At 46.0% G+C, this 27,683-nt stretch overlaps 1 protein-coding gene across 2 annotated transcripts; it reads left to right on the forward strand.

Annotated features, from left to right (window-relative positions):
• Positions 1-26,858, forward strand: TRAF3IP2 (TRAF3 interacting protein 2). Of its 2 annotated transcripts, XM_082305579.1 has the most exons (10): positions 1-213; positions 7,706-7,792; positions 8,035-8,790; positions 11,906-12,095; positions 14,343-14,518; positions 15,946-16,034; positions 17,850-17,918; positions 20,250-20,366; positions 21,540-21,614; positions 26,346-26,858. In XM_082305579.1, the coding sequence occupies exons 2-10, from the start codon at positions 7,777-7,779 to the stop codon at positions 26,490-26,492; spliced, it is 1,635 nt and encodes a 544-aa protein (XP_082161705.1). In that variant the 5' UTR covers positions 1-213; positions 7,706-7,776; the 3' UTR covers positions 26,493-26,858. The 2 variants fall into 2 exon arrangements, with proteins under 2 accessions (XP_082161705.1, XP_082161706.1); XM_082305580.1 differs by lacking the exon at positions 21,540-21,614.
• The last annotated feature ends 825 nt before the right edge of the window (positions 26,859-27,683 follow it).

Here is a 27,683-nt window from a genome sequence, read left to right on the forward strand (position 1 = left end):
TGCTTCTTCCACTTCCTGCTGCAGAGCCAGTTCTGCCGCTTACCTGGGAGAGGCAGGGAGGGTGTCGTAAAAGGAAGGGGAAAAAAAAAAAAAGCCCGGCCGGCCTGAGGAAGGAGACCCAGGCACGCCAAGAGAGCGACGGGGTGCGCAGGAGGCAGGCCAGCCCGCTCGCTTTCCTCGGTCACCTCAGCGCGAACCTCCCTCGCCCACAAGGTAAGACGAGATGTAGAGATGCTGCCTTTCTTGGTCCCTGTTTGCAATTAGCTGTTGACCCACTTCTGGCTCTCGGTGGGGTTTTTTTCCCCTCAAATTGTTGTCTCACTCCCTTTCCCCCCCTCCTCTCGTGTAATGATAGCCTGAGTTTCACAGATGGTTACAACATGTTTCAGCCATTTCACTGCAGTTTTGCTGTTTTGTTTTTTTTTTTAAATCAGGAGGGGTTTGGGGTAAACACTGGGAACGGACACGCCTGGTGTCGAAATGTTGTCCTGCCTATTTACGTAGCTGCCTGGCAATGCCTGGCAGCCAGGCCTGATCCCATTCCCGCCCTGCACGGCTGTGCAAGCTCAAGGTGCCTTGTTGGCCGATGGCCCTTGCCCTCCCCTCCTCTCCTCTCCTCTCCTCTCCTCTCCTCTCCTCTCCTCTCCTCTCCTCTCCTCTCCTCTCCTCTCCTCTCCTCTCCTCTCCTCTCCTCTCCTCTCCTCTCCTCTCCTCTCCTCTCCTCTCCTCCCCCTGCAGCATTGCTCAAGGCTGCATAGGACAGGTCCATGGACCTGGCGAGGGAGAGGTGGCTGGAAAGCGTGAAGAAAACAGGATCATAGACCTCATTTGCACCATTCTCCATGACGTTGGTATGGAAACAGTGGGAGCAAGCTGGTAGTATTTCTTTTTAATTAGAATAAAATCAGCCGTATAAAACCCGCTCCCAGTCCACAGTAACTGATTGTTCCAGGACACGGGTTTCATAGGGCTAGCATTAGCTGGGCAACGAGAACAGCAGATCTGGGCTTACTGGTCCTCAACCGCTGCCGGCAACCGCCAGACCAGGAATTCCCAGTTCCTGCAACCCCTGGGCGGGTTCAGGTCCTGGCCTGGCCTTGTCTGTGCCATCTCGGGTGGGCAGCAATGCCCCGCAACCACCGGACGGGGCTGTGAGCCCTGATGATGAAGACGGGGGTATGAGGGGCACAGGCAGCAGGACGGCGAGCGCTCACCAATGCCGCCGGCTGCTGGCGAGCATCTGCCGGTTGTGCTGCTGCCTGTGATGCCGTCAGCCTCTGAGGTCGGGCTTGCTCTTGCTGAGCACCAGCAATGTCTTGAAGCGTGCTGTATTTTTTTTTTTTTTTATGGGGTTGGGTTTTCTTTTTGTCTTTCTAAGGCAGGAAACACGGCATGTGCAATTATGGTGTTCGTGTCTGTCAGTGCCCTCCACCCCCAGCAGTGGCTTTTGAAGTTTGGCAGAGGGTACACGTCTGAAAGACACATACATTTCTGCACGTTTCATGAAAGCAAGTGAGCGAGGCTGTTCTCACGCCAGCTGAGGGAGACGCATCAGGTCCCCCAGGCTTGCCTGCACCCTCCCACCGCCCACGTGCCCCGCAGCCCTCGTGCTGCCGAGCAGGGAGAGCGGTTATGGACAAGGGATACGACAGCCCCACAAAATGCCAGAGGTTTTCCCTTATTAGGAACTGGAGGCTCCAACGTAAGGCACGAAGCTATAGGAAAGCAGGCTGGGGAGATTTACGCCTCTCGGGGTGGTCGCCCTGTCCAACCCCACTCAGCTAGCCCCAATTTTGTGCCAGGATTTTCAGATGTACCAGGGCCGTGGGATATCCCAATTTGGGGACTATTCAGTGCCTATGGGAGTTTTATCAGCATCGGAAATGGGTGGGAAGTAATCTCTGGAAAACAAACACATTTTTAAGGATACCTAAGATCATTGCAGACATTTTCATATTTCACAAATATTAGAAAACTGGCAGGGAATGCTGCCTATATGCGAGCTGCCTGTTTGGGTGCCGCTTGAGGCTGCCGCACTTCTAGTTTCTTCCTACTTATTGCCTAGCATTCCTGTTAAATGCATATCGAAGTCTGCACTAAAGAGGCAAAAAATATCAGGTCTATGCTAGCCTTTGCACCACGGATTGCCCAGTGAAGCAACATTAGTGCTGCAAAAGGGAACGTGATGTTTGCCATGCAGGGAGGGCTAGAAGTATGTTCTCCTGTTCTCCTGGCGTATGTAGACTTTCATGCCGTGGCTGCAGAAAATACATAAAAGCAGCCATATAGTCAGTGTGGAAGAGGAATGTTGTTTTCATATTCTTTTTCTACTTTTTCCAGAAGTTGTAAAAATAAACATTACCTGTCCTAGAGGGCTTAAAATCTGGGCTAGAAACGTGACACATCATTGCCTTAGTCTTCGCTGTGGAGGGTACCCAAGGGAGAGGGTAAGCGTCCATGATGACAGCAGATGAAATTCATCATGGTGAAGTGTGAAGCTCTGGAGCTTGGATTTCCTTGGCTGTGTTTATTTAGGTTATAGACCCAAAACAGGTCCCACATCTGCACTTGCTCTTCCTAAAAGGATTTGCCTCTGGGTTTTTTTTGAGGAAAGTTGGGTCTAGTGTTTCTGTAGAGAAAGCTGCACTTAAGGCAAGTGTACTTACACACTTAGGCTTATCTGACCCCATGGCAACAGCATTTGTTGTAGTCTCAACCTGCGCATCCTCACAGCAGCTTGCAAATTCTGCGTCCGCTTACTCCCATCTTGCAGATGGATATCAGCAGCACCAGGGAGCTTAAAGGATTCAGCCAAAGTACACAGGAATTATTTGGAAATCAAGAAATTCCTGTCCATCGCCACCCCTTGTGATCTTAGCTTTGCCTTAATCTATACCGACGCCATTTCAGAAATGCCATGGCTGGTGAATAAAAACCCCTTCCCTTGTGTGTTGTGTACCAAGGAAGGTGAGGTTTCTTTCTCATTCTAGTATTTTATTTTTTAACAATGTAGACAAATATAACTTTGATCAAAAGAGCAAAGATATTTTCCCCCTCTGCGGAAGGGACGGGGAGCGCAGCTATGCTCTTGTTGCGGAGTCTGTCTTCTGTTTCTTCACGACAGAAGTTTTCTAATCAAAAGCAGATAGATGGGTAGTGTGTGTTTTGGGACAGTGCATCCTGACAAGTCTTCTTGTTGGGAAACAGATGAAATACCTGATGGATTTTGCAATCATCCGCAAGAAAACCACACGGATGAGCCCGAGCCCAACACCCCTCCTCTCCCTGGCCAGCCCCTTGCCTCTGTCGGACATTTTTTAGGGGAGTTGGGTCCTTGCTTCAAACTTGGGTGCTCAGGCCCATCCCCACCGATCTGCAGAAGAATTTGTTCCCCTTCATTTATGCTCTCCCTGCAGCTTCCCAGGAGCGGCCATCGCCGGCAGTGGCCGGCCGTGAGCAGGAGGTCTGGGCAGCCTCCCTCCCGGCTCCCTGGCAGGAGCAGTGGAAGAACCTCTCCAGGTGTGGGAAGCCTCACAAGGGAGCTGGGGTGGGGTTTCTTCCCAGGAGCTTGGGTCACTGAGCACCCACCCGCGGAGGTTATTTGCTGAATTAATGCATGTTACAGAACCGGGTGCATGAGCAGAGGAAGGAAGAGAAGGAGAAAGGTTGGTTTAAGGAGTTCCCTCGACATTTTTGAAAGCAGTCCAGGCTTGGCTACTCTGTCCCTTTAGGAAGGGCCTCTTCACTTTATTATAAGCAGGAATATATGCAACGGCTCCAGCTGGTTATCAGTAATCTCCTGCATAGTCGTAGGGGCAGGGGGGATATTAAATTCTCGAAGCTTTCTGGCAATATCATGATCCGACTTGAAGCTGCAGTGTCTTTGGAAATGAGATTGGGCACGATCTCGCTGGGCTCTCCAGCGGTCTCTGTGCCAGAAAAGGGATCAGGCTACAGGTTTCTGAGGGTATTTCAATATGCTGAAGCATTCCTTTACCCAAATTCTTCAACACGGGAGACCTAAGTGAGTGATTTTTCTGTCCTATACATAACTATACTCGCAGGATAAGCTAACTAGAAAAGTCAAAGGAAACCTAACGAAACTCTGCAGCACAAAGCAACATAAAATACCAGGATAATGGGCGCAATGTTGGGTCTTTTTCCAAAAGCCGAGGATCTTCAGCAGAGCAGAAACAAACTCCTGAAGCCCTGCTGTTGGAGGAGGATGTTTCTGAATCATCTGTAACATTTCCAGCAGCGTGGGGATTTCTCTCGGGAATTCCCATCCACATACCATTGCCAGCATTGCTCAAAAAGTGTTCAGCGTGTCCTGGGGTTAATTTATCCTCAGAGCCATCTCTACAGACAGAGCCCTGCTGTTGTAACAGCTTCTCTCTCCAACCAGAGCTACTGAGGGAGGAGGAGGATGAAGTCACTTTTCCTCCTTTTTAACGATGTGTCTGTTTTAATAGCAAAGCCCTCGGCCCCTTGGTGCCTCCCACCTCGGCCCTGCGGGAGCAGGGGCTGTGCGTGGGTATCAAAGCTCAGCTTTCGCTGCTCAGCTACCCTGCAGCAGGGCTTAAGCAAAATCATATTTAAAAAAACTAAAAGCTTTTGCAGGTAAAAACACAAGTGATGGAACCAGGTCTCTCTTCTGTCTGACGAAATGATTTTTACTCAGATATTTGGAGTAATTTTCGTAATGTTTAGCTCATGTTACACAGGAAGGAAATAAGGCTGTCATTTAAATATTAAGTTGATTGGAGAGATAAAGAGGTGTTTATCATTTCAGAGGGCTAAACTAATAGGAAAGACTTTAAACTTTTTTTAAACTATTTTGAAGTAAGCCATTTGAAGAGTTTGGCAGCTGATCATTTACAATACAGTTCAATAAAATCTTAATATCCCTCCTCCAAAAGGCAGAGTAAATACACTAAATAACAAACTTCAAGAAAACAAGTCTGAATTTTTTCTGCCCATGTTGTGCCTTTCATTAGGGTCACACAGTCTGTGCATGATCTGTTTCACAGAGAGACAGATGTTAGGAATGGAACTAAAAAAAAAAGACCAAAACTTTGGAAGTTGTAGCTTCCGAAGGAATTTAGTAACTTTTAAATCCCATTTGACACCCGATCCAAAACCTAGTGACGTCAATAGAGAGATTCCCATTTACTTCACTGAGCTCTGGACCGAGTTCTCGGTTTCTCCACAGAAATCTGTTCTTCTTGTCACGGTGCTAAACTAAAGGCTGATGAATATAGAGGATCTGAATTCAAAGTGTTTTCTCGCGTTTTGATCTGACTACTTCAGAGGCCATCAAAGCAGCGTCTTAGTGTATGAGGCATTGCAAATTTGTTTCTGAAAAGCCGCGTTTGGGTGTTTGCTAAGGATTATATCTAATGGGAGGGATGCTCAGACAATGCGTGTGGCTAAAGAGGTGCAGCTGTACCCCAGTACCCCACAGCTGAGCTTGCGCTTTGTGAACACCAATGTGAATTTTGCACAAGGAACCAGTTCACTGGAGATGCTCAGTGGAGGGAATAAGAGTTTGCAATATGATTTGTGCTGCTCAAGTGCACCTCATTCAGCTTGCGAGCCAACGGACAGAGACATCCACAAGTGGAAGCATGGCCACTTCGAGGCCAGATGATCCAAGGGTCAGGTTTACAAAGTTGTTGAGAGGAGCAAAAGGCAGATGCCTTGCAGGGAGTTTGACACCTAACCTTCGCAGGCGCTTCTCTAAGTCTGGCAGGGGACCACTTGGCAGGTTTACACCCTGATTCCTGTAAATCTGACTTTGCACTGCACTGTCCTGGTGAGTCACCACCTTGGGGCGGTCATCATTTAAACTGCCATCTGACCAAAGGTCCCAGGTGAAGGACGTCTTGCCACCGCCGCATAGGACAGCGCTACACAAGTCCCTGTCACGGTCCTGTGCTGATTATGAGAGCTCGAGGTTTTTCCCTTTCCCATCACATCGGTTATGACTGTCAGAGAACCGTGACTCAGCGAGCAGGGCCGGGGTTAGTGACGTGGCGTAGAGGAAAAGGGATGCAAACCGCCGGGAGAGATGTGTGATGGTGGTGAGCTGACTGTCAGGATTTCAAGCCTGGGTGCTTGTATGGGAAGGAGCTGGTTTGGCACCAGACTCAGCGCTCTCACGCAGGGGGCTGCAGCTGTCGGAGCAGCAGCGTGTTCGCTGTGTTGGTGCAACTAATAGCGGCTCTGAGGACTTGCCTACATGGGAAAATTTACCAGCGTAATTATCCCACTGTAATTATCCCAGGATAACTCTCCCTGTGGACGTGCTTATTATAACATAGGTTATGTATGGATATATGGTAAATCTTCTGCATCAATGGGTTTTAAGTTACACAGAGGAGGAATATTTACATTGCAGCCCAGCAGCAAAGCACAGTTTTTATCCTACTTCCCAGCAAATGTTACACCCAGAGTTTTCTGTGCCAGAGGTACTTTCAGGGGGAAATACATGTCATTTGATCTGATCAGCATGAATGTAAAGCCTCACTCTTGCGCTGTAGCACGGGGCATATCATTTGCTTTACAGAATTGCTGTACGAGCCAGGGTAAAGGTTGGGACACTGCCTTATACCTTTCTGTGATCCTGTTGAACTGTTTTTAATACTGTGGCCATTTGAATATGTTCTTCATTTGACCTTTCTGTTCAAGCTACTGTGACTGAAGTTGGGAGAAATCCTTGAATCACTAAAAGCTCCTCAAACGTATTGTCATTTTGACTTTCTTTACCAGGCTTTCAAGCCAGATTCTGTTGCCAAATGTTGTCATTCCCATTGCTTGAGTGCTTAGTCCATTCTTCTCTGATAATTCTCCTACTTGGGATTTTAGCTTCTCCAATGTGATAGAAGGAAAAGGGCTGGGGAAATGATGAGCACCAGCCTCGTTTCTCTATACTCTACGGTAACAGAGACAACTTGCTGGGAGCGAGCTAATATGCACCCCTGTATGAGAGGATGAAGATGGCTGCGCTTCCTGAAGGCCACTCAGCATTCACCCATCACTGCTGCTGTCGTTCGAGTGAAGGTGGAACAGAGGCGTCCATCATCAGGGATCACTTGGCTGGATCAAATTTACTGACAGCACCCCCAAAAGGAAGTGATAATTTTGATGTTTGAGCCCAAGCCAATTCCAAAGGAAGGGAAAAAAAATCCAAACAGTAACTAAAACATCTCTAAATTATCTTTTAATTTTCAATAATTTGAAATAACAACAGCCATGTGATAATAGGCTGGATGAAGTGGTTTGATAAAATAAGCAGCAAAATTGGAAACAAGCTTTGGAGTTGAAATTACTTGGCTAGGTGTGTGGTGAAGTTTAGATCCGAAGCATCATTGTAAAGATATTATTAGAGGGTCCAGAGTAAAATAATTGCAAGTGATTGTATTCCCTGAAATATGCCTGAGCCAAACCTCCAGACCTAAGCAGCCTGCTCTTTTGTCAGATGTAGAAATTACCTCTGAGAGACAGTTCATGTGCTTTTCCCCCCTCCAGTCTCAGCAGGAACAGTAAGTTCCAGAAATTCCATAAAAGCATCTGTTTTGCACAATGCGATTTGCAGATCTCTAACCGGTATTTCTTTTCCAGTCTCTGAGATAGAGTTATTTTAGGATTATTGCCTGTGTGAAACTGTACCATGTTCACAAGAGTCCTTTCTCTTGTTTTCCAGTTTGCTGGAAAATCCTGGCCTTGCAGCAAGGCAGCTGACTCTTGTTTCCAGTACGACTACAAAACTTGGAAATGGCCTCTGTGTCAGGTTAGTCCAAATTATAACTCTGTGCTAGCCACGCTCCAGCTAACCCTCTACTTTCTTGCTTTGCCAAAATTCAGCCAGAACTTTCTTGCTGTTTTCTGCCTGTCTTTTTAGAAAAAACATAAAAATATAAAGAATACATATTACTCCTCAGTATTCCAGCTCACAGTCATTGAGTGGTAACTGACGACAGGCGTTTTCTGTATGGCTGTCCATCTACAGTGTTTCTTCCCCCACTTTTTCAGGCACTTTTGTGGGTCGAAGCATACCAGTTGAAGTGGATGAATCCATGCCGTGGTCCCCATTTCCTGACCATGTCTTGGAAAGGGCTTTGCAGCCTTCTGGAGAGGATACAGAGGATGAGGAGTCCCAGAGACCGTGTGTCACTCCAATGCCTCAGCCTGTGGCCGATCCGTCATGCCTCTGCAGAGCGCCAGCACGTCATCAGTCAGCACCATCTGCAGAGCCGGACAGCAGCTTGTGGTCAAAATATACTGATCCTGATGGAGATGGACGCTACTGCTCCCCCAGTGAATCAATAGCTGGAGTAGTTCCCTCCAAGATGCATCTTGTAGCTATGGACAAACCAGGCACGCAGCCAAGACCACAGCTTTCAGCTGACACCGGGCACAACTCCAGTAAATCAGAGCAGAGCTTGTCTGACACTCCCAAGGACTCGCTGGAGGAGAGCAGCCGAGGGAGTTCACAGTCACGGCAGCCCTCAGGAAACAGACCCCCAGCAGAGCTGGGGACCGTGGACACGGGGTACAACTCCCAGTCACGAGACGTCATGGGCATCAGGCACCTGGAGCCCCCCTTGCCACTGGTGTCCGTGCTGAACCCCCAGGACCTCCCGGGACCACTGATATCCAGAGAGTTTTTTGGGCCTGGGCATCAGCAGTGCCCTATGTGCCAGCACTTGCCCCATCCCAACGCCTCCTCGCAAGCCCACGGCTGCTTTGGGCACCACTGCCTGGCAGAGCAGCACCCTGAGGGCCCATGTGAGTAGCACTGCTCACCCCATGGGAGGTTTTCCGGGTGTATCACAGCCATCATTCACCAAGGTGGTGTTTTCCTACTGTACTTAATGGCAATGCACGGCATGCAATTATTAACCTTTTTAAATATCTATTTGCAGTCCGTTTTATATTTCCAGGTTTTTGGGTTACACGGCCAGACTCTCTGATGCAGAACCTCTGAGCCAGATAAAAAGTTAAAGAGCTCGCAGTTACTCATCAAATGAAGGCTAATGATTTTGCCTAGAAACTAGCCTTTGTCGGTCACGCTGAGCATACACAGCCTTCTCCCTGCTGTTATTTCATATTCTAGTCATTTCCTTCCTCCTTGCATCAGTCATTCAGCAACCTCCTATACCGACTTAATTCCTGTTGTTTTCATAGATTTCCTTGCTCCCACTTGGATCCCCAAAGTTGAGAATTTCCTGCCAGAATCAGGATGGGAGGTTACCCTTGATCTCTGTAAATAGTATCTCCCAGCATTATGACCAAACTCACCCATGTGTTTTATTTCTATGTGAAAAGAGCATGACATCCATCATCCTCATTTTTTTCTGTTGTCAGCTGAAATGAAAGCTCATTACTTAAAATGGAGCCCTCTCAGCTGCTGGTGATTGTATCACTGAACGCTAATGTGACTCCGTCAATATGGGTGTTTTGGCTTTTGGAGACTACGATGCAGTTTACAGCCTGCTATTAATTAGTATTCCTTTTCAGTCTCTGAGATTTTTATCTGTTATGAAGTGAGCTTTGAACATTCAACAGCAATATCGTTGTTTCAATATAATTTATATTACATTAGACTCATGAGACCCCGACCCATTTTGGGCTGGCTTTGTAATAAAAAGCTGTAGGCCTGTTCTGATAACCCTTTTTTTTTTTTTTTTAACCTTCTGTTGACTCCACAGCATTTATATTACATCTGTTTAAGGAGTTTTGTCATTCCAGCAATGTACAATAATTAGGTATAGGAAAGAGAGAGGGTATCAGAGCCTCAGTTTTCACCACTGATCTTGGGACTTTGTGAAGGGGAAGGGGCTACAGATGGACTTTGATCAGTGCCTACAGCTGAACATTTGCAAAACGTCCTCTGCTTTTCTTTTCATACCTTCTCCTTTCAGTTCAGTTTTAAGCAGCCAAAGAGCTGGTTGCACAACACCCCTCACTATTTACCTCCATTTACCTCCTCCACATGCGGGCATGGTGAGAAGTAGGACATTTACTGAATGAGGCCATTTTGTTTTAAAGCAGGAACTCTGAAAGGCTTTCTTTAGAAAAATCACTACCGTTTCAACCATATCCAGAGGGCAAAAAGAATAAAATAAACTCAGATGGCTGGAGCAGATTTGGTCAGGACCAAGAAGCTGGCAACTGTACTCCTGTTCCTCACATGCCCGGTACAGTGTAAATCACCTCCTGACAGCTCCTTGCGTTTCAGATAATTGTTGGGCAGTGGCAACCCACAACAAAGCTCTGCAGCTTGTGTGTTGCAACACGCCTCTCCCGGGGAACAGCAATAGCCCGGATTGTGCCCATAGGCTCTAGGCTGGCTCCGGACACCTGCTATTTGAGATACAACAGCAAAACTGCTTCGGAAGTCAAAGAAATCCTCGCAGCAATGCTATGTGCCCGGGGACCGTTATTTCAGATATTTATATATGAGAGCTGTTGGTGTGTACGGACACGCGCGCTTGCTTGGCCATGCTGTGCTTCTGAATGGCAGTGCTTGCATCCATTAAAATATTGTAGCATCAGACAGATCCGAGGGAAGCTGGTGAAACATTGGCCTAAAAACCTGTAAACCAGACTGAATCTCCTAGAGCCCTGCCACGTTCCCTAGAGCTGGGCAGGAGGAACCCATGAGCAGACCATATTTACTTTCAGTTTTGTTCCCGCAGCCTCTTTCACCCTGTCCTGTTGCAAATAGTTAAGAGGGGGAGCAGGAAAAGCTCCTAAAATAATCTCAACAAATACGATGTTGCCGACTCACAATTTCATCAGAAATTTCTTTGCAACAGTGGGGTCGTTTGTTTTTTTTAAAATATTGGCTCCTGGAATTGGACTATTTCATCAAAGCTTTGTTTTCTTTCTTTTTTTTTCCCTCCCTCTTTTAAAAAAATTTTAGTCCTCATGGCTGCTAGGAAAAGGAAAGCATGACCCCAAAATAGCTGAAAGGATTTAAAAAAACAATTGGGGGGGGGGGGGGGAAGAGTGTTTGAGTACTGCAGCTTTCAGAGCCAGCTCATAACACCGTAATCATGCGGCGCTAATAAGCCCTGCCAGGCTGGACTTTGATCTGCGCACAGCAGCTTGAAAGTGCGCAGAGCTGCTGCCTAATGAAAACTGCAAGCAGAAAGACTGGGAAAAAAAATAGTTTTCCCCATTTGGGAAACAAACAGCTTACATTGCTTTCTCTTTCAGTTTATGCCAACAGTTCCACTGTACGTTAGTTATTAAAGAGCATTACGTGTGTGCGGCCAAGAACAGTAAGATTTTTCAGAATTACATGAGCAAAATTGTCACTTTGGGCTTCCCTTGCAGCCTCCTGGATGGCAACGGGAGCAGCAGCAAGGCCTTAAAAGGTCACTTAGGCAGAAAATTCATACAGGGTGAAGTAACAAACCAAGAGATTATTTTTTTCTCTTTTCATTTACAATAATCACAGTCTGTTTAGCCTTAGTGTTGCAAACTGATTTGTTCCAGGATTTTGCATCTGCTTTCATGAGAACGTTGGGATGATTCATTTTCGCAAGTTATTGCCAAAAAGAAATTAAAAAAAAAAAAAAAGACAAAAAACACTGAGGCATGGTAAGCGCAGGGACAAAGCAGCCCTGAATGTTTAACTGTCAGTTGTCCCAACAGCCCAGCCCAGGGCGGGGATCTGAACCATGTTGCGTGTGAACGGGAAAAACGAAACTTCAGACTGTGAAACGTTCCTTAATCTGGCTTCTTTCAGATCGAGATACCTGCAAATGCCTCCAAACTGCTCAGTTTCCCTAGACACGAAGGAGGACGTGGCTGGAAACGAATAAGCATTAACTGAGGCAAAAAAGTATTGGCTGAAATGATAGTTGCTGCCTTTATTTTCTCACCCTCCCAGATGGCAGAGCTCCTTACCAACATTTCGCACATACATCGCAACCGCTTCCTCCTGTTCCTGGACCTTGCATGAGAGTTATCCGCCCAGCCCAGCAAGTCATCCCAAATTACTCAAACCTTCGTGCTCCCAAGGGCACAGGAGACCGACCACCCCAGAGGACATGCTCCTCCCCTGGTCCTCCTCGATTCCCGTAAGTACGCCTCGGTGGGGTGGTTGTGCGCAGTGGAAACTCCTCTGATCTGATTTTGTGGGCTTTCAACCAATAATTCTGAAGCCTTGTAACATTAGCGTGCCCGGGCTGCAGGGGTACGTGCGAGGTGCTGGGTAGTTTTCTTTATTTGCTATTTTACACCCAGCAGGGGCCTGACCTTACCCTAGAGAACTTCAAATACGGATACCTGATATGTTGTTACAGCGCACCCTGAAATGCATGGATTAAGGAAGATAAATGCCTGAAGGTTAAAGGGACGAGGGGCTGAAAAATATTTCAGTGGAAACCTTAGAGCTCTTCTGCTTGAGAGCAAAGGTCAATTCGGTGGCTCACTGCGGTCTTCAGCTTTACACTGTACCGGCCTGGGACACCTCAATCATTGGCTTCCAGAGATTTCTTTCTTATCTCTTCTGTAGAGCAGCGAAAAAGGGAGAAAATCTCAGCCATCGCTGATATATGTCTACACTGCAGGTTGCAGCCTTTTCTATGATTTTTCATGTAGTAATAAAGCACCACATGCCTAGTACTTTTCATACAGGGCTTTTTCACTGGTTTTCAAATGTTTGTTTACCGGGCCTTATCTCTCCCTCCTTATAAGTATGTCATTAACAGATAGGAAATACTACCCATGCAGGGTTTTCTCCAGACCCAGCTACCTGAAGACAAATTGAAGCTTCAGGTATTGAGGACACCTGAAATCAGACAATTTTTATTTAATTGCCACCATACTTTTAGAGGTGCTAAACTTACAGACATCTGTGTTTGAAAATGTCCACTTACGTGACATGGTCTTGGCAGAAAACTGGGAGAACAGGCAGGACAAAAGAGGGCAAGAGACTGAAATACCACACTGCTCTGGCCTGTGAAAAGTTGGGGGCTGTGACAGAAAAGTGTCAGCAAGATAAGGCAGTACCTGCAGCAGAGAGAATTGCACTGAAGAGTTTGTCTAAAAATGTAAAATTACTGAGGAATAGCAGGTATCCTTTGCAGTAGTAAAATTTTAAAAAGGACCCCTAATTTTTGTCGCATTTGTTAGAGAAGGTGAAGTTTTGGGAAGATCTGTAAATTAGCCACAGAGGAGTTTTTTGTGGCTGTTGATGAGGGATGTGTTGCTTTTCTTGGTATTTTCTTCTGCTAAAAGAAATCTAGAATACACGAGGTCTGTCCTGTGGCTGGTGTTTGCATGCTGATTCCAGGAATGGCAGTTATATGTTGGTAATATTTGCCTATAGAGTATTTTGTAACAGAAAACATCTGTACCGAAATGAATAAACCAAATCTTAATGTGACAACAGAAAACATGCTGTGACCAGCCTGTCATCATTCATTTAAGGAAGGCAAAGAAAAAAAAGAGAGTGGGCTTGATTGACTAAACATCACTGCTCTGTGGGGAAAAGCTCTCAGAGAAACCTAGCGCTCGTCCAACAGATTCAGCCCAGCTGATTCAAAGCACGCCTTAGGTAAAAATCTGTATAGGTTCCCCTTCTTATTGACTTAAACCGTAAAACCAAAGTGTAGTAGACAAGAACTGCTAAGCTTCCTAAAATCATCCCTTTCTCTCTGTTACAGTGGAGAAGATGTTAGGCAAGGTTATTGCAGGTCTGCAGCGCAGATACCTAACATGAGAAATCCTCCTTGGTCTCCTGTTGCTGGTCAAGAAATTAACTTTGTTCCCTTCAGCAAAACTTTGAGTCTTGTCCAAAACTGGAGATCCTCCAAGCTGTGACAGAGCTGGAGCTGGAGTGCCCTGTACCCCCATTTTTCCCAGTCCCCGCCTTGCGCTGTGCCTCCTGTGCTGGACGGGACATCCTGAGAGCACCCGAGGTGCCATGAAGCACCCTTTAGATACTGGGAAGAGGTTACCCAAGTGCCACCTTGCTCCCGTACGGGCATAACAACATCCAGAGCACGGCATTATTTCTCACTCAGAAACAGCCTTTGCTTCTGCTAATTGCAAACAGAACAGCTTACAGTTACGAGGTGCATTTACTTCCTGTGGCTAACGTTGCTTCTGCAATAACCTGCGTCTTGTGGTAGGCTGTCACCAAGGTATCCGTTCAAAAGATGCTGTAATAACTAAGTACAAATGCTGAGCCAAGCATTTCTACAAGAACTTTTCCTAGCTAATATGCAGATAAAGTTCTTAGTGTGTTATTAGAAGAAAAAAAATCTTCATTTTGCCTGAAAAGAAGTATTTTTTAAATCCTCACTTGCTTTTCTTCGTAGAAACCAGCTATACAACCAGCTACCTAACGGTCAGCTTCCCCCCAAGGCATGTGGCCCAGATGAAGCATGCTGTTGTCCTTCTGACAATTTTCCATCTCCAGCTGCTGTCCCGAGACCTCTCAGTAACCCTGCAGCCAAGGGAACGCTGAGAACCAGCAATTTGCCGGAGGAGTTGCGTAAGTGGTTAGCAAATTTGTTCTGTGCAAGATTTTACAGCACAGTCTGACAGCTTTAGGTGGGAAAGCTCCGGGGGACAGAAGGCAGAGGGAACAACATTAAGACACAAAGACAACAAGAAAAGAAAATACTGAGTGTCATCACATCTGTAGGGTGTGAGCATTCGTGTTTGGTGGGATGGAATTATCCCCTTGAATCCTGAAAACATAATTGTCATTAATTTCTTGTTATTTTGTTTACAAAAAACAAATACCGTTTAGATTGTTTTCATGACTTCTTGCTAAACAGGATGTCCCTTTGAGGCAGGAGGCACTGAAGCTTACAGTAAAAGACTAATAACAAACAAAGCCCTAAGGATAAAGTGTTTCTGGCTGTCCCAAACCAGACAAAAATGTCGAGTCTCCACCTCAGTTTCTCCCTGACCTGGTGAGTGGAGAGGACTTTGGGCCAGGAGCCCAGGGTGAGGGCTGAGGGTGGCACAGGCGCTGGCTGAGGTGCTTCCCCTGCTGCCAGCCCCTGAAACGCTTTCACCCTTCAACTCTTACGGGAAAGTCACGTTTTGGAAACTGGCTTCCTCCTTAATGCCGTGCTGGCTAGCAGGTGAGATATACCACTGCTAAGAACCCTCCACCTGAGGTTTCGATTTTTCCTTTGTTCTTCATTTTGTGCATCAGCTTTCAAATCCAGAGCGTTGCATCTCTCTGGCCTGTAGGAGTGAGTTATGACACCGGATACCACTCGCGGATAAACCCTAATTTATCAGTTAGTGTGTCCTAGGTACAGGAATTGCTGGATAAAATTGTGTCATTTGTGATACGCGCACAGCTGGATTAGATTAGCCAGCTGGTTTACGCCAAACTGCAAATCCATAATTCTTTAATTAGTAAGAAAACTCCTTCCATGATGGCAGGGGCAGCTGAAGACATTGCTGTCATCAGCCATCCATCCTGCCTGCACAGGGGGTTTATGCTGTTATAAGGTGAGGCAGCGCAGCACGCGTAAGGTCTCCTCCGGCTCTCAGTCAGATCAACGAGGTCTGGCGTAAAGCTGTGCTGGTTGCAGCCGGTGCAGGTGGCACGAGCCCTGGGTGAGGGCCCAGCCTCACGTACGCCAGAGGGCTGGGGAAGAAGCAGCTCTGGCAGCAGGGCAAGGCGAGCGGCAGAGTGATGTTACCCTCTCCAGCTTCCACAGGGGCGCTTGCCAGCGGCAAGGCAGTAGGAGCTTAAATCTAGACCAAGGTTTCTGGATGGGAGGGTTGAGTTCAACACCAAGCCACTGCGCTATCCCGCATCCGTTTTGTAAATAATCCGAAGAGATGCAGGTGGGCAGAACCCGCAGCGTGGTGGAAAAGGAGGGCTGTGAAAGTCTCACCCTCCCAATGGCATATTTTAATGCATCGCATGTTCACACAGACTCTCTCTCCTAGGCAAGGTCTTTATAACCTATTCGGTGGACACAGCGGTGGAGGTTATGAAATTTGTGAACTTCCTGGTTGTAAATGGATTTCAAACTGCCGTAAGTATTCCTTCCGGAGAAAATGACTTTCAACCAGGGGAGAAAAGAGACATTTTTTAAAAAAGCAGAGACGATACACAGTCCATTTAAATGTTTTTCTGTGTATCATCGCATTTTGTAGGTTAAAGAAGATACAAATAGAATGAACTAGCCTTGGCTTTGAAAGTTGTAACCTAAATGATTTGCCTTTTCATTTGCTCATATTTTAACTGAATTTTATGCTTTAAAATGTGTTTTAATAATGACCCTGGAAAATTCCATTTAGTGACACCAGATACCATATGGGGAATAGCATGAGGTTTTCTGAGCTATTCCGTTAACATTGTCTCATATTTGATCTGTAATATCAATATTAAAAAAGGTCAATTTTCATGTTCATCCCATCCCAGCTTTTTTTCTGCAATGCTATTACATTTTTCGTTCTTCAGATGTGAATACCTTTTTGCTAAAAATGATCTAAAATCAGTGTATTTCACACAGCTTAATGAAACGGCCCATCTCATGGTTTCATTTACTTTGTTACACTTTTAAAAGAGATTCTAAAATCACTGGCCTGAAAAAATCTGTGTCCTACTGTCTAATCCCATAAGCCATCCAGATTTTCATTTAACTTCTTGTGAGTTTGCTTTATCATAACGGCCCTCTCTAAGGGAACCATCCACAGAGCCTCTAGGATTTGGTGTTCATCAAAATCTTGATTCATATTTTCTTATTTCAAGTGCATATGCTATCTGACCCCTCAACCTTCACTCTGGCTTCAATTCAGGAAAGCATTTAAGCAAGTGACTATCATTAAACGGAATGAAACTCAGTGGGGGGCTTTGCACACACTTATTTATTTTCATGAATCAAAAGATTTTTTCCAGAGACTGCAATTATACTTCTCTCCAGCAGTTCTGTACTATGACCAATTCATAAGAAAGCTTTGGGCACCATAGAGGTACAGAGCAGAAGGCTCATTAATAGCACCTTTGCTAGACAGGCAATTCTTGGGGCGTGCTGCAGAATAATATATATAGCAAAATGGCCCCAAAGCAGGGAAACAAATATGTTCTCCACTTTCAAAAAGGGCAAAAGAAAGACTTGAGAGCAGAACAAGACTCTTCTGTCAAAAACCTGGAGAAGTTAATACTTCATTGATAATGGTCACTGATGGCCAGTTTCCGGGCTTACTGAGAATGCAGGGAAGTGAGCAGTGTTGGTCGCATTCAGGCCTATGAAGTCCTCCGCCTCTCTGCTGTTGCTGAAGTCTGGGTTACTGCATCCCGTATCAGTGACCTGTCTGACTTCCCACCCCAAACTCTGAAAATTTAGTTCAATACGAAGCTAAAACTTGACATTCAGTATATACTCTTGCAGCTAGAAAATAGTGGACATTTGCAGCTATACAGATAGAGAAGGTGAGCAGCCATCCACCTTCTTGAGGTGGTTAGAGGCAAAAAAGCCAGTTAGCAAATGTTGAATATCTAACATTTAGATAGACGTCAGTGGTTGTTTCTTGTTCCGATGAGCAAAAATGCCTGGGAGTTGGGAGCTGGCAGGGCAGGGCGGCTGGTCGAATGGCCGGCTGAGCGGGAGCCCAGTGGTGTGCCTGCAGCAGCCCCCCTCCACCTGCCTCGGTGCCCATCCAGCTCGACTCTGGACGGCAGGGAAAGGGGAGAAGTTGTGCATGCACACGTGTGTATGATGTTTCTTTCCTAAGGGAATTAAGCGTGCCTGTTAGAAACTAAGGAAAAGAGCAGGCTCCTTCTCAGAGCCACCAAATGGGGAGGACAGGTGAAAGGATGCTCACCACAGACTTTCATTCTCTTGCAGATTGATATATTTGAGGACACGGTACGAGGTATTGACATCATTAAGTGGATGGAGCGCTACCTAGGTGATGTATGTAAAGGCAATTTAACCTTGTTCACAGCAGAGGTGACCTGAGGAAAATGGTCAAATTATTCTAATAGCAACAGGAGCAGAATCAAAATGCAAGACCCTGCTATCGTCTTCCCTGCCCCTACAGAAATGGCAGAGGCCTTGCAGCAAGAGCATAGGCAGGTCTCACTCACTTCTGCATCTTATGGCCCCAAAGCTCTTTCTTAAAGAAATGAAGTGCTAATCCTGGCATTCCTGCCAAATTCCAATGCTGGCTGTTACACTCAGACTGAAGCTGCCATTGGACAAGTTGTTCCTCCATCTCATTTTTAAATAGTGGGGTTTAGCTATGCTTGGTTAAAATGATAGCTGTATTTCATCCCAGGCTGCATAGTAGTGGCTAATGTTCATCCTGCTTCTCACCTGTAGGTTTTATGTTCCTGTCTAAAACACTGAAGGGTTCTTCTGGATAAACTGTCCTATATGTAAACTGGAAATTGGTATTCTGTTAGTCGAATGATAGATTTGCTCTCATCACTTTGTATATATCTAAGCAGTAAAACAGAGATTCATACTGCTGCCAGTGCAGTCCCCGGCAGCAACAACTTCCTCTGAAGTTCAGCTGAGCAGTGAGTGCACATCTCCTTTAGGATCAAGCCAAGTGGTCCCTTTATACAGGCACAGCTGGACACAAACTGGCAATTCTGTCACTCGACACGTGCCATCTTGGGGTGGCTTCCTTTGATTTGTGCCTTGCTGGGTAGCCCCTGGGCCTCTGACTCACCCTGGGCAGATCTCCATGGCTGAGGAACGGGATGACAAAGTGGTGGGTTCTCCCCTACCTGAGCAAGGAAGCTCAACCATCTGAGATAGCACTACACAGGTTTCCTAAAGGTGGCCAGCGGGACAACTTATCTCATGTGCACTATCGTGCAGACATGGTACTACTGCATGCAGAGCCAGCCTGGGGCCTCTGCTGCGGCAATGCAGTCGTGCCCTTTGGGGCTTTCATCAGGACAAATTAGGCTTGGGCTCACCGTGTGTGATGGAGGTACTGAAACTAGAAGCCAGGGTGAATTTGCTTTTGCCAAGAACGCCATTATCACTTAAAATACAAACTGGCAGATCTCCCTTGGGACTCCTGCAGAGTCAGTAGGAGAGACCAGTATGTGCAGCGGGCAATTCCCCCTCTCCACATGAGGATCCTTCTCTGACTGCCTGCCCCAGAAATGTCTGTTTTCCTCCATTGACTGTAGAGGCAGTTTCTGACTTCAAAACCTTTACACGTGTGAAGAAGAAGGGACTGCTTGGACACAAGCAGGGGGATGTGTGCAGCCGGGCATGTCTGCAAACCCTCAACATCTGTTAATGCTTACATGCATGTCAGGCACAAGCAAATGTAATTCTGGAATATGTTAAGCCAGTGTACGGGATAATGGCTCCTTACCGTATTTGACCCCGTGGTGGGGCAAATTCCCTTGATATTGCACAGAAGGAAAGAGTTAATTAGGTGCCAGGCTGACTATGAGCCACAGACTTGGAAGCCTTACACAGCCTGATGTGGCGGGGATAAAAGACAGGCCCTAGGTAAACACAAGTAAGGAGGCTTCACATCTGCTGAGCCTCTTCGCTGGCCCACCATTAAGGAGGAGAGACGTTTCCCAGATATGAAGGATGGCCCCTCTGTGGAAATCTGAGCTCAGTGGGGGCCTGGGATTAAGCAGGTCACAGGCAGGGTCTGGGCTCTCCCAGCATGGCGAGGAGCGTTGCCTTCAGCCCACTGCAGCAAGGTGGGGCAGAGCGGCTGGGTACCCCTAAACCTGCCCAGGCTGTCCGCAACAGCCCACCTCTCTGCACACCTTGCCGCTAAGGAGCTCAGCAAGGAAAGCTGCTGTTTCCGTTGCCGAGAGCGCTAGATGTAGCCTCCGCAGACAACTGCCTTTAGTGGCTTTATGTATAAAAAGACATAGATGGTTAAATAGATGCACTTTTACGTAAGCTGTTGCAAAACACTTAGGTCTGAATTTGAAGATAAAACTTTCCTGTGTGTGTACATAGACACGCTACACTGATAAAAAGTAGCTTTTTATTACAGGGATTCCAACTGTAAACTGGTAGCTGCTGCTAATATATCTCTTGACATTTAGATTTTCTATATTATGAGATCTCGAGAAATAATGAGGAGAACGAGTGTACGAGTTCTCCTGTATTTCCTGCCAGAATGAATGAGATCCTCTCGTGTTTGCCAAGAACATAAAGATCACTTAAAACACAAACTGGCAGATTTCCGATCTGCCTCTACCAAACACGCTGCGTTTCCCAATTTCATAAAAGTGCTTTTCTCCCTAACAGAAGACGGTGATGATAATCATAGCAATCAGTCCAAAATACAAACAGGATGTGGAAGGGGCTGAATCCCAGCTGGACAGGGATGAACACGGCTTACATACTAAATACATCCACAGGATGGTAAGCAAGGACATGCATTTGCTGTTTTACAAAGACTCTGTCTCTTCTTCTCAAAAGGCAAATCTGTCTCCAAATGGCAGGTTCTTTGCTTTGTTTTCCCTAATCCCCATAGTTAAACACCCCCCTTTGGAATTCATTAATCCTCCCTCTCATCAGCTCCGTATGCTCATTAACATCTGCTAAGAGGTTCAAGGAAGAAAAATCCTATTAAACATGCTCATCTTTTTCCTCCATATTCTTTATTGTTCTATGTTTTTTTCCCTCCCTCACCTTCTTGAGCCCTTGTTGCCCTGTCGTATAGCCCTGAGCATAATCTTATCTAACACTGCCTGACCTTCCTCCCTGTAAACCAGCCCCTATCGCTTCTGCCATCCTGTAACTGAGGTCTTTTTTCAGGCAGCAGTAAAGCTGGCTGAAAGGTGGAATTGCAAAGCGAAGGGCAGAGCTGCAAAGGGGTGGGTGCAGGGTGGCAGGGGACCAGTGGGGGTCACAGACGCCCAGCTCTGCAGTCTGTTACAGGGCAGACGTTTCGCCCAGAAGAGCCCACAGAGCCGTGAAACCCATCCTTTCTCCCTCAGTTTGCAGCTTGCTGTCTTTCTCACCCTATAGCCCGTGTGATCCCCCAGTTTGATCCTGCAGTCAAAATTCTCAGAAGCTGCCACCAACAGATGAGCTCTGAGCAATGCTTTGCTGTCCTTACCACCCCCGGGACGCCTGTGTCCGGGGACCCAGGGGACAGGCTGGGTCCCAGCTCAGACACGGAGCTGGGACACGGGGAACCGGCTGGGTCCTCGCTTGGACATGGCGCTGGCCTCCAGCTGAAATCTTTCACCCTGTTGGAGACTGGACAGGGGCCTTAGTCAAGTCAAGCTTTGTCAGTTCTAGATGGATTTCATGGGATTGCAACTGCAGCTAAACCCACAATTATTTCACAGCACAGAACTAAATGCTCAAGAAACATTGACAGATCTTTCCTGTATCCTTTCTGTAATAATGAAGAATCAGATTAAGTGGCCAAACAAAACAATACCGAGTCCACCAGCAACAGACCAAATCACTTAACAGAAGAGCAGTTTAAGTAAGCAACAAACGTTTTTACGCTTAGGATTCAGACGCATGTGAAGAAAAATTAACATGTCTTTACAGTAAGTCTGGCAATTTGTTCTATTCTAGATGCAGATCGAGTTTATACAACAAGGAAGTATGAACTTCAGATTCATCCCTGTGCTTTTCCCAAATGCCAAAAAGGTAACATACAAACATGCATATGTACTTGTCGCACGATTAAGCACATATTATTTTGATCACAATGCACCAGATGAAATCTTAAAACCCAAACCCTCGACTTCTTGATTCTTAATATCCCACTAGTAATATTCCAAAGCTACGTTTTACATGAAGAGTTTATAGTTTTATGTACATACAAATAAAAAACATTGCATCCACAATATAAATCAGTGCATAAATGTATTTCTGATGATGAATGTGTAACTAAAACTTAAATTGTCTTGAGCATTGAAAGAATTCAAATGGAGAAAGACAATCTATCCAGCAAGCATGCTTTTTATATTAAACCTTTTATAATTTTATCCAGATGTAATGCCGATGAGTGAGATGGGAGAGATTTATGACTGATGTGAAGTGAGGATCTGGAAGAGGGTGGGTTGTGAATATAAAAATAAAGAGGATAATAAATATTAAAGTACTAGGCCATTGCTTGAACTTTGATGGGCCCATCAAAGGCAAACTATAAGGTTTTTTAGGACTTGCAATTTCATCTGCCCTCCTTATTGGTTTTGAAGATTCATTTGAGAATAAGAAATAAGTAATGCAACAGATTCCCATACCTTTCTTCCTCACTCTGAGAGAATATCGTGAATTTTTACAAGGCCGGAAAAGTTAAACGGCTTCAGTTATAGTTGAGAAATTGCATTGTTCCTCAAACTTAGAATGGATATATTGGATTCATGTTCGCTTTTTGTCACTAAATGCCGTGTGCACTGTTGGGTAGCTGTCATATTACACCTAGGTACAGCTGCATTTTGGAAAAATATGGAAAGATTCTTTATATTTATTTGGGTGCCCAAATTTTGGAACATAAGATTTAAACAATGGTACCGATGATCGCAGGGCCGTGAAGTCCCACGGCACTTGTGGATTTGAGTGTGATCAAGTTCTTTATTTAGGCACTGACTTAATATAAGCTCAGAAATTTGAAAACTGTCCCTGGGTTTATAAAATATGTGAGGTCCTTTGGAATGAACAGTACCTCTGGTAGTTCGTGTCATTCAGCTCCCTTCCTGAATGATCTCGGTCTGGTACTTGCCTTACGTGCGAAAAGCTGGCAGACAGCACTGGTGGGGACTGGGCAGACCAAAGGCAGTGAACCGGTCAGCATTTTCAGTCAGTCTTTGCAGCTTGATCTGGGGGGAAAGGGCAGGGCTGCTCCTGACTTTGGGGGCTCCTTGAGCACCTGCCACCCAACCAGACCACATAGCCTGCAGCCACTTGGCCCCTCAAGCATTGCAGAGAGAAGTGGCCCAGCAGGCGCTAAAGCCGCCTTTGGACCTTGAGGCAGACACAAGAACAATAAACTTCGGTTAATTTTGGCTGAATCAAAAGACTGTTTAGCATATAGCAGTGAGGCGCTCAGACAGTGATCTATAAGGAATTTCCAGGGTTGGTTTATTCAGCTGCTCTTACCAAAGCATCAGGCTCCAGGCAGCCTTCCTGCCCTTCCTCTGGAGTCCACATCTCCCTTCAGCTCTTTGAGAGGTGTCTTTCTCATCTACATTATGCAGATCAGTATCTTCTACTGCTGTTAAGCTTTGCTCTCTTTCTTCACACATTTCTTTGGTACATCATCTACCTTCATCTAACTAGTTAATAATATAACTGAGGACATCATGGGTGGAAGGAGCGCGCTAGAGCCTGAACAAGTTGCAGTAAGGAAGTCTGCGGGCAGTCAGAGGAGGTGAGGTACCTGAAAAACACCACGTATATGTACAATTGGATGATGTTGGCCGGCAAACTACTTTCATTTTGTCTTTTTTATACTGTCCTTTACATGTTCAAGTACTACTGCAGCTGGCAGTGGAAAAGAGCAGGGGAGCAAGGTTTGGAAGGTTTCATTGGGGGTATGGCTGTTAGATGAGTTAATCTCATATGAAGCACATCATAAAGCACTGCTGGTATGTGAAAGTTAGGTGACCTCCAACAGGAAGGGATCTATGTGATCCAAAGAGTCTTCATTAGGAAATTAAATAATGAGGGGAAAAAACACAACATGCAGTTAAGGTGGAACTGGCATTTCCAGCTTCCCATCGTACACTGCTAAAGGAAACCTGGGCCGTCCTGGTTCAAGGCTTGCATCGAGCCAGTCCACAGAAATGTGTCCTCCTGATCTGGTCACCCGATGACCCAAGCGTTAAGCCATGATTGCCTCACACTGGCAGCTCCCTCTGGCAGAGCAGGGGCAGCCAGAGGGGTGAGGTGAGCAGGGTTGGTGCCGGTGCAGCCGGGAGAGCTCAAACCATGCTCCACCGACACGGCCCCGAAGGCACAGCCCTGCCCCCTGCACTAATACGCTCTGCCCTCTTCCTACCAGTTTGCTCCTCAAAGTTATCAAATACTCTCTCTGTGGCATAGAGAGAATTTCCTCTCAGCTTACAGATAGACAGCCGAATAAAAAAAATTAAAAGGGCAGTAACCATTTTCCCATTACTCCCACCCCCAATGACAGCCAGTGTCGCATGGCAAGGAAAAGCCCCCTTCTCACTTTCTCTGCTCTCCTTCTGGATCAAAATAGCAGCTATAGTTACCCCTACACGCCTCTCTCAAGTTAAAATTATTGCCAGAGTTGATTAGTGTGCAGGTGCTTTTTGCACTGAGTCCATTATGGAGGGTATTAACTGAAATTGGCCGCAGGAGCAGTTCTGGAAGAAAGGCCCAGAGCCTGTCTCTGGATGGATAGTGCCTCTCTCATTGTATCCCCACTTGCTGGTTTCTTACCTGCTATACGTTTCTCACACTAATTTCCATCTTTTCAAGCTTAACTAATGATTTCCCATGTGGACCTGTATCAAATGCTTTGCTGAAGCCCAGACCGACTAGGTCTACTGCATTTCCTTCCTCCAAAAAATGTAGTCTCTTATCGAAGACAGAGAGAGGGCTCATTTGGTAAACCCATGCTGTATTTTATTGCATTTCCTTCTACGGCTCTTCACAAGATTTAGCGAAGAAACAAATTTTAGGTAATAAGGGTGTGCACGTTCATGTAAACATAGTTATCTTTCTTTCTCCCGGTAACATTTGAGTCTCTTGGCCAATTTCACGCAGCTTTGTCAAAGGAGTAAAGTTCAAAAAGATTAAAATCCCTTCCTATGCAAAAACAGACTTGCAGGTGGAGGCAAGAAATCTTATTCGTGCTCCTCCCAAAGCGAGTGCTGCGGGATCTTACCCTTGTTGGGATATCCACCTGGAAGAGCAACATTTTAAAACCTCCATTTTGGGGAGACCATTCACCAAAGCCTATGCCTTCTTGGCCACTGGAGAAAGCAGAAGGCCAGGCTTGATAGATACCTCTGCCACTCACCAAGCCCCTTGTTCAGAAGCCTATGTGAGGTCGGACTAATGGGTCTGTAGGTGCCTGGGTCACTTACCTCCTTCTTATACATAAATCCTGTAGATCTAACAAAGTGGTCGCACCAATTAACGCAAATTGCTCCCTAAGCAGTGGAAATGACGATGCCTGGTTCCTACAGCCATACAGCCCCAGGAAAAGACAGCCAATTTGAGAAGCATGAGGCTTGGGAATGAAAGATTTGGACTGCAGCGAGGTTGTTTGCTGGCAGGCAGGACATGCGCTGCTCGTGCCAGGGCATCCCCTGGCGAGACGCCAGAGGCGCGGTGCACTCCAGCAGCTTTTTTGCTCTGTCCTCTTGGAGCTAGCTCCGCTGGCTTGACAGGGACTGTGCTGTTCCTAACAGGGGGCACCTTGGGAAAATACTGCCCTGCTAAATAAGAGGTCCAGGGACCTCTTATTTACCTGCTGTCTCACTTTGGCTGTGTTCTGGTGTCTCCAACAACACTGCTCCAAAAAGAAATCTCCACCTCCACAGTGGACATGAGCTGGTTTTGGTCAAGGATCAGTCTTTGACCCTCTTTTAATTAGTGGTATGAATATAGCCTTTCACCCCTACACATGCAGGCTGTCCATACGGAAACCTCCCAAGGCTGTGGAGACATGGGAACATGGGGTCTGAGCAGGCTCCTTTCCATCAGCCTGCTATCGCGGTCCAGGGCCATGGCGGTCCCATCTTCATTATGTTAATGGGCATTAGCCAGCCCTTCTGAAAGGCTGCATCTTTCCCAGATTGCGGGGAGTGGTGGAGGTTTGACCCTGCTAATCTGGAGATGCATTAGCCTCTCCTCGAGCTCAGCAATGGCCTCAGCCTCCTGCTTAGGAGGTGGCCAGGAAACACCACGCTTGGTGAAGGAAGGTGCAAGGGGAGGGAGGAGAAGGCTACCGGGATGAGAACTGCTCCCCTGTGGTCCTGCTCTTTCCCTATCGATTCTCCTCTCAAGGCTGAACATGTCTGGATCCTTCAGCAGCTACTAAGGTGGCAGCCTTTCCCTCGTAGGGGCACTGAAATGTCTCCCTCCTCTTCTCAATGTTTATTTTCACAAGCCTTTAGATGCCTGTCACTGAGATCAGAATCCCTTTGGAACGTGGTGAAATTAGCCAACATGATGGCAGAAAAGAAAGAGAGACAGGCAAGCTGTGAGATCACACCAAGTTCATTTATTTAGGAACCCAAATACAATTCTGAAGCCAAATTAAAATTTCTTGTTGTTACGGGAAGTGCCTAGAACAGACAAAATGAAATCTTGCTTGGCAGGCTCTGATGGAATCTGCAAGGCTCTGGTACAGATTCAGGAGGATTTATGGGATTTTGCTTTTTTTTCCTTGTTTTTCAGGAACACGTGCCTACCTGGCTGCAGAACACTCACATTTATAACTGGCCAAAGAATAAGAAGAACATCCTTTTGCGGTTACTGCGGGAGGAGGAATACGTTGCTCCTCCAATAGGACCTTTACCAACACTCCAGGTTGTGCCGTTATGAACATTATTACTTAAAGTGCACGACAAGCAGTTGTTAAAGGGTTGTTCTTGGCAGGGAGCCAGCGCTCTTCCAGATGGCTCTTTTTGATGACAGAAGACACTCTTTCTGCTAAAGGAATTGGTTGTCTTGGGTAACTCAGGCTCGGCTTGTTCTCTACCATGTTAAACATCTATTTCTGAAGCTGATGGGGCAGAACTCTTTTCTCTAGATTTTCAAATAAGCTGCAAATGGAAAAAATGCCCAGTTTTATTTTAACATCTGTTTTTCACATATTCCTTTATTAGTCGATATAGCAAATAAATACCAGAAATAATGCTGCAATAAGTGTAAAATAAAAATTACATCCTCCTTTTTGCTCAGGGTTTCTTTAAAGATATTCCTGTCTTGTATAGCATTATCGAACGGTTAATTTGTTTATACACTATTAAATATATTTGCCTTTTGTAAGGCAACCTTATATATTGCGTCAGCTTTTATTATTGCTGGGAACAACGGAGGAATGGTAACTGTTGGGTAACGCAAGTTTTCCTTAGCCTGTCTTGCATAAAGACACTGGCTTCAATTAGAGGACTCTCAGATCTGAAATCTCTGGAGTTCCATTTCCTTACAGCTCGGCCCCTAACACCTTCGGCGTGTTGCAGCAATGGGCCACAAAAGGAGAGCTAAATGCGTGACTACGTGTGTGCTGTCAGTACCAGGGAACGCTACAGTATTTGTTATAGCAGGCCTTCAGCTTCGTTACTGTTCTTCAGCCCTTACTTAAAACAGAGCATGGCAAAGGACGACTGGCATTTGGAAAGCGAGTGATTGTTAAGAGAAATAACATTGACTCCTACAACTTGTATGCAGTACGGAACAATAAAATACTCAAAGATGTTGGAGAGCCACGGGGTGTTGGCAACCAGGAAGGCTCAACAACATCACATCTGCTAAAATTTGAACTTTTTTTTTACAGAGCACAGAAGTACGACTTTGGTGAGGGTTCTTTTTTTACAACTGCCTTAACCTTATTGAGGTAACAGTGGACTCTTAGCTTAAAATTCCGCAGCCCTTATTTTTTAGAGTAGTTGTACAAGAATGCCCTGCTCTGACACAGAGCACTTCATGCCTGCTCAACGCAGGCTCTTTCCAAGATCCTCCTCAGCTTTATTATTTGTTACAGAATAACCCAAACATAGCTTTATAAAAAAG

This window comes from Platalea leucorodia (genome assembly GCF_965183815.1).
Source record: "Platalea leucorodia genome assembly, chromosome: 3".
Classification (NCBI taxonomy): domain Eukaryota; kingdom Metazoa; phylum Chordata; class Aves; order Pelecaniformes; family Threskiornithidae; genus Platalea; species Platalea leucorodia.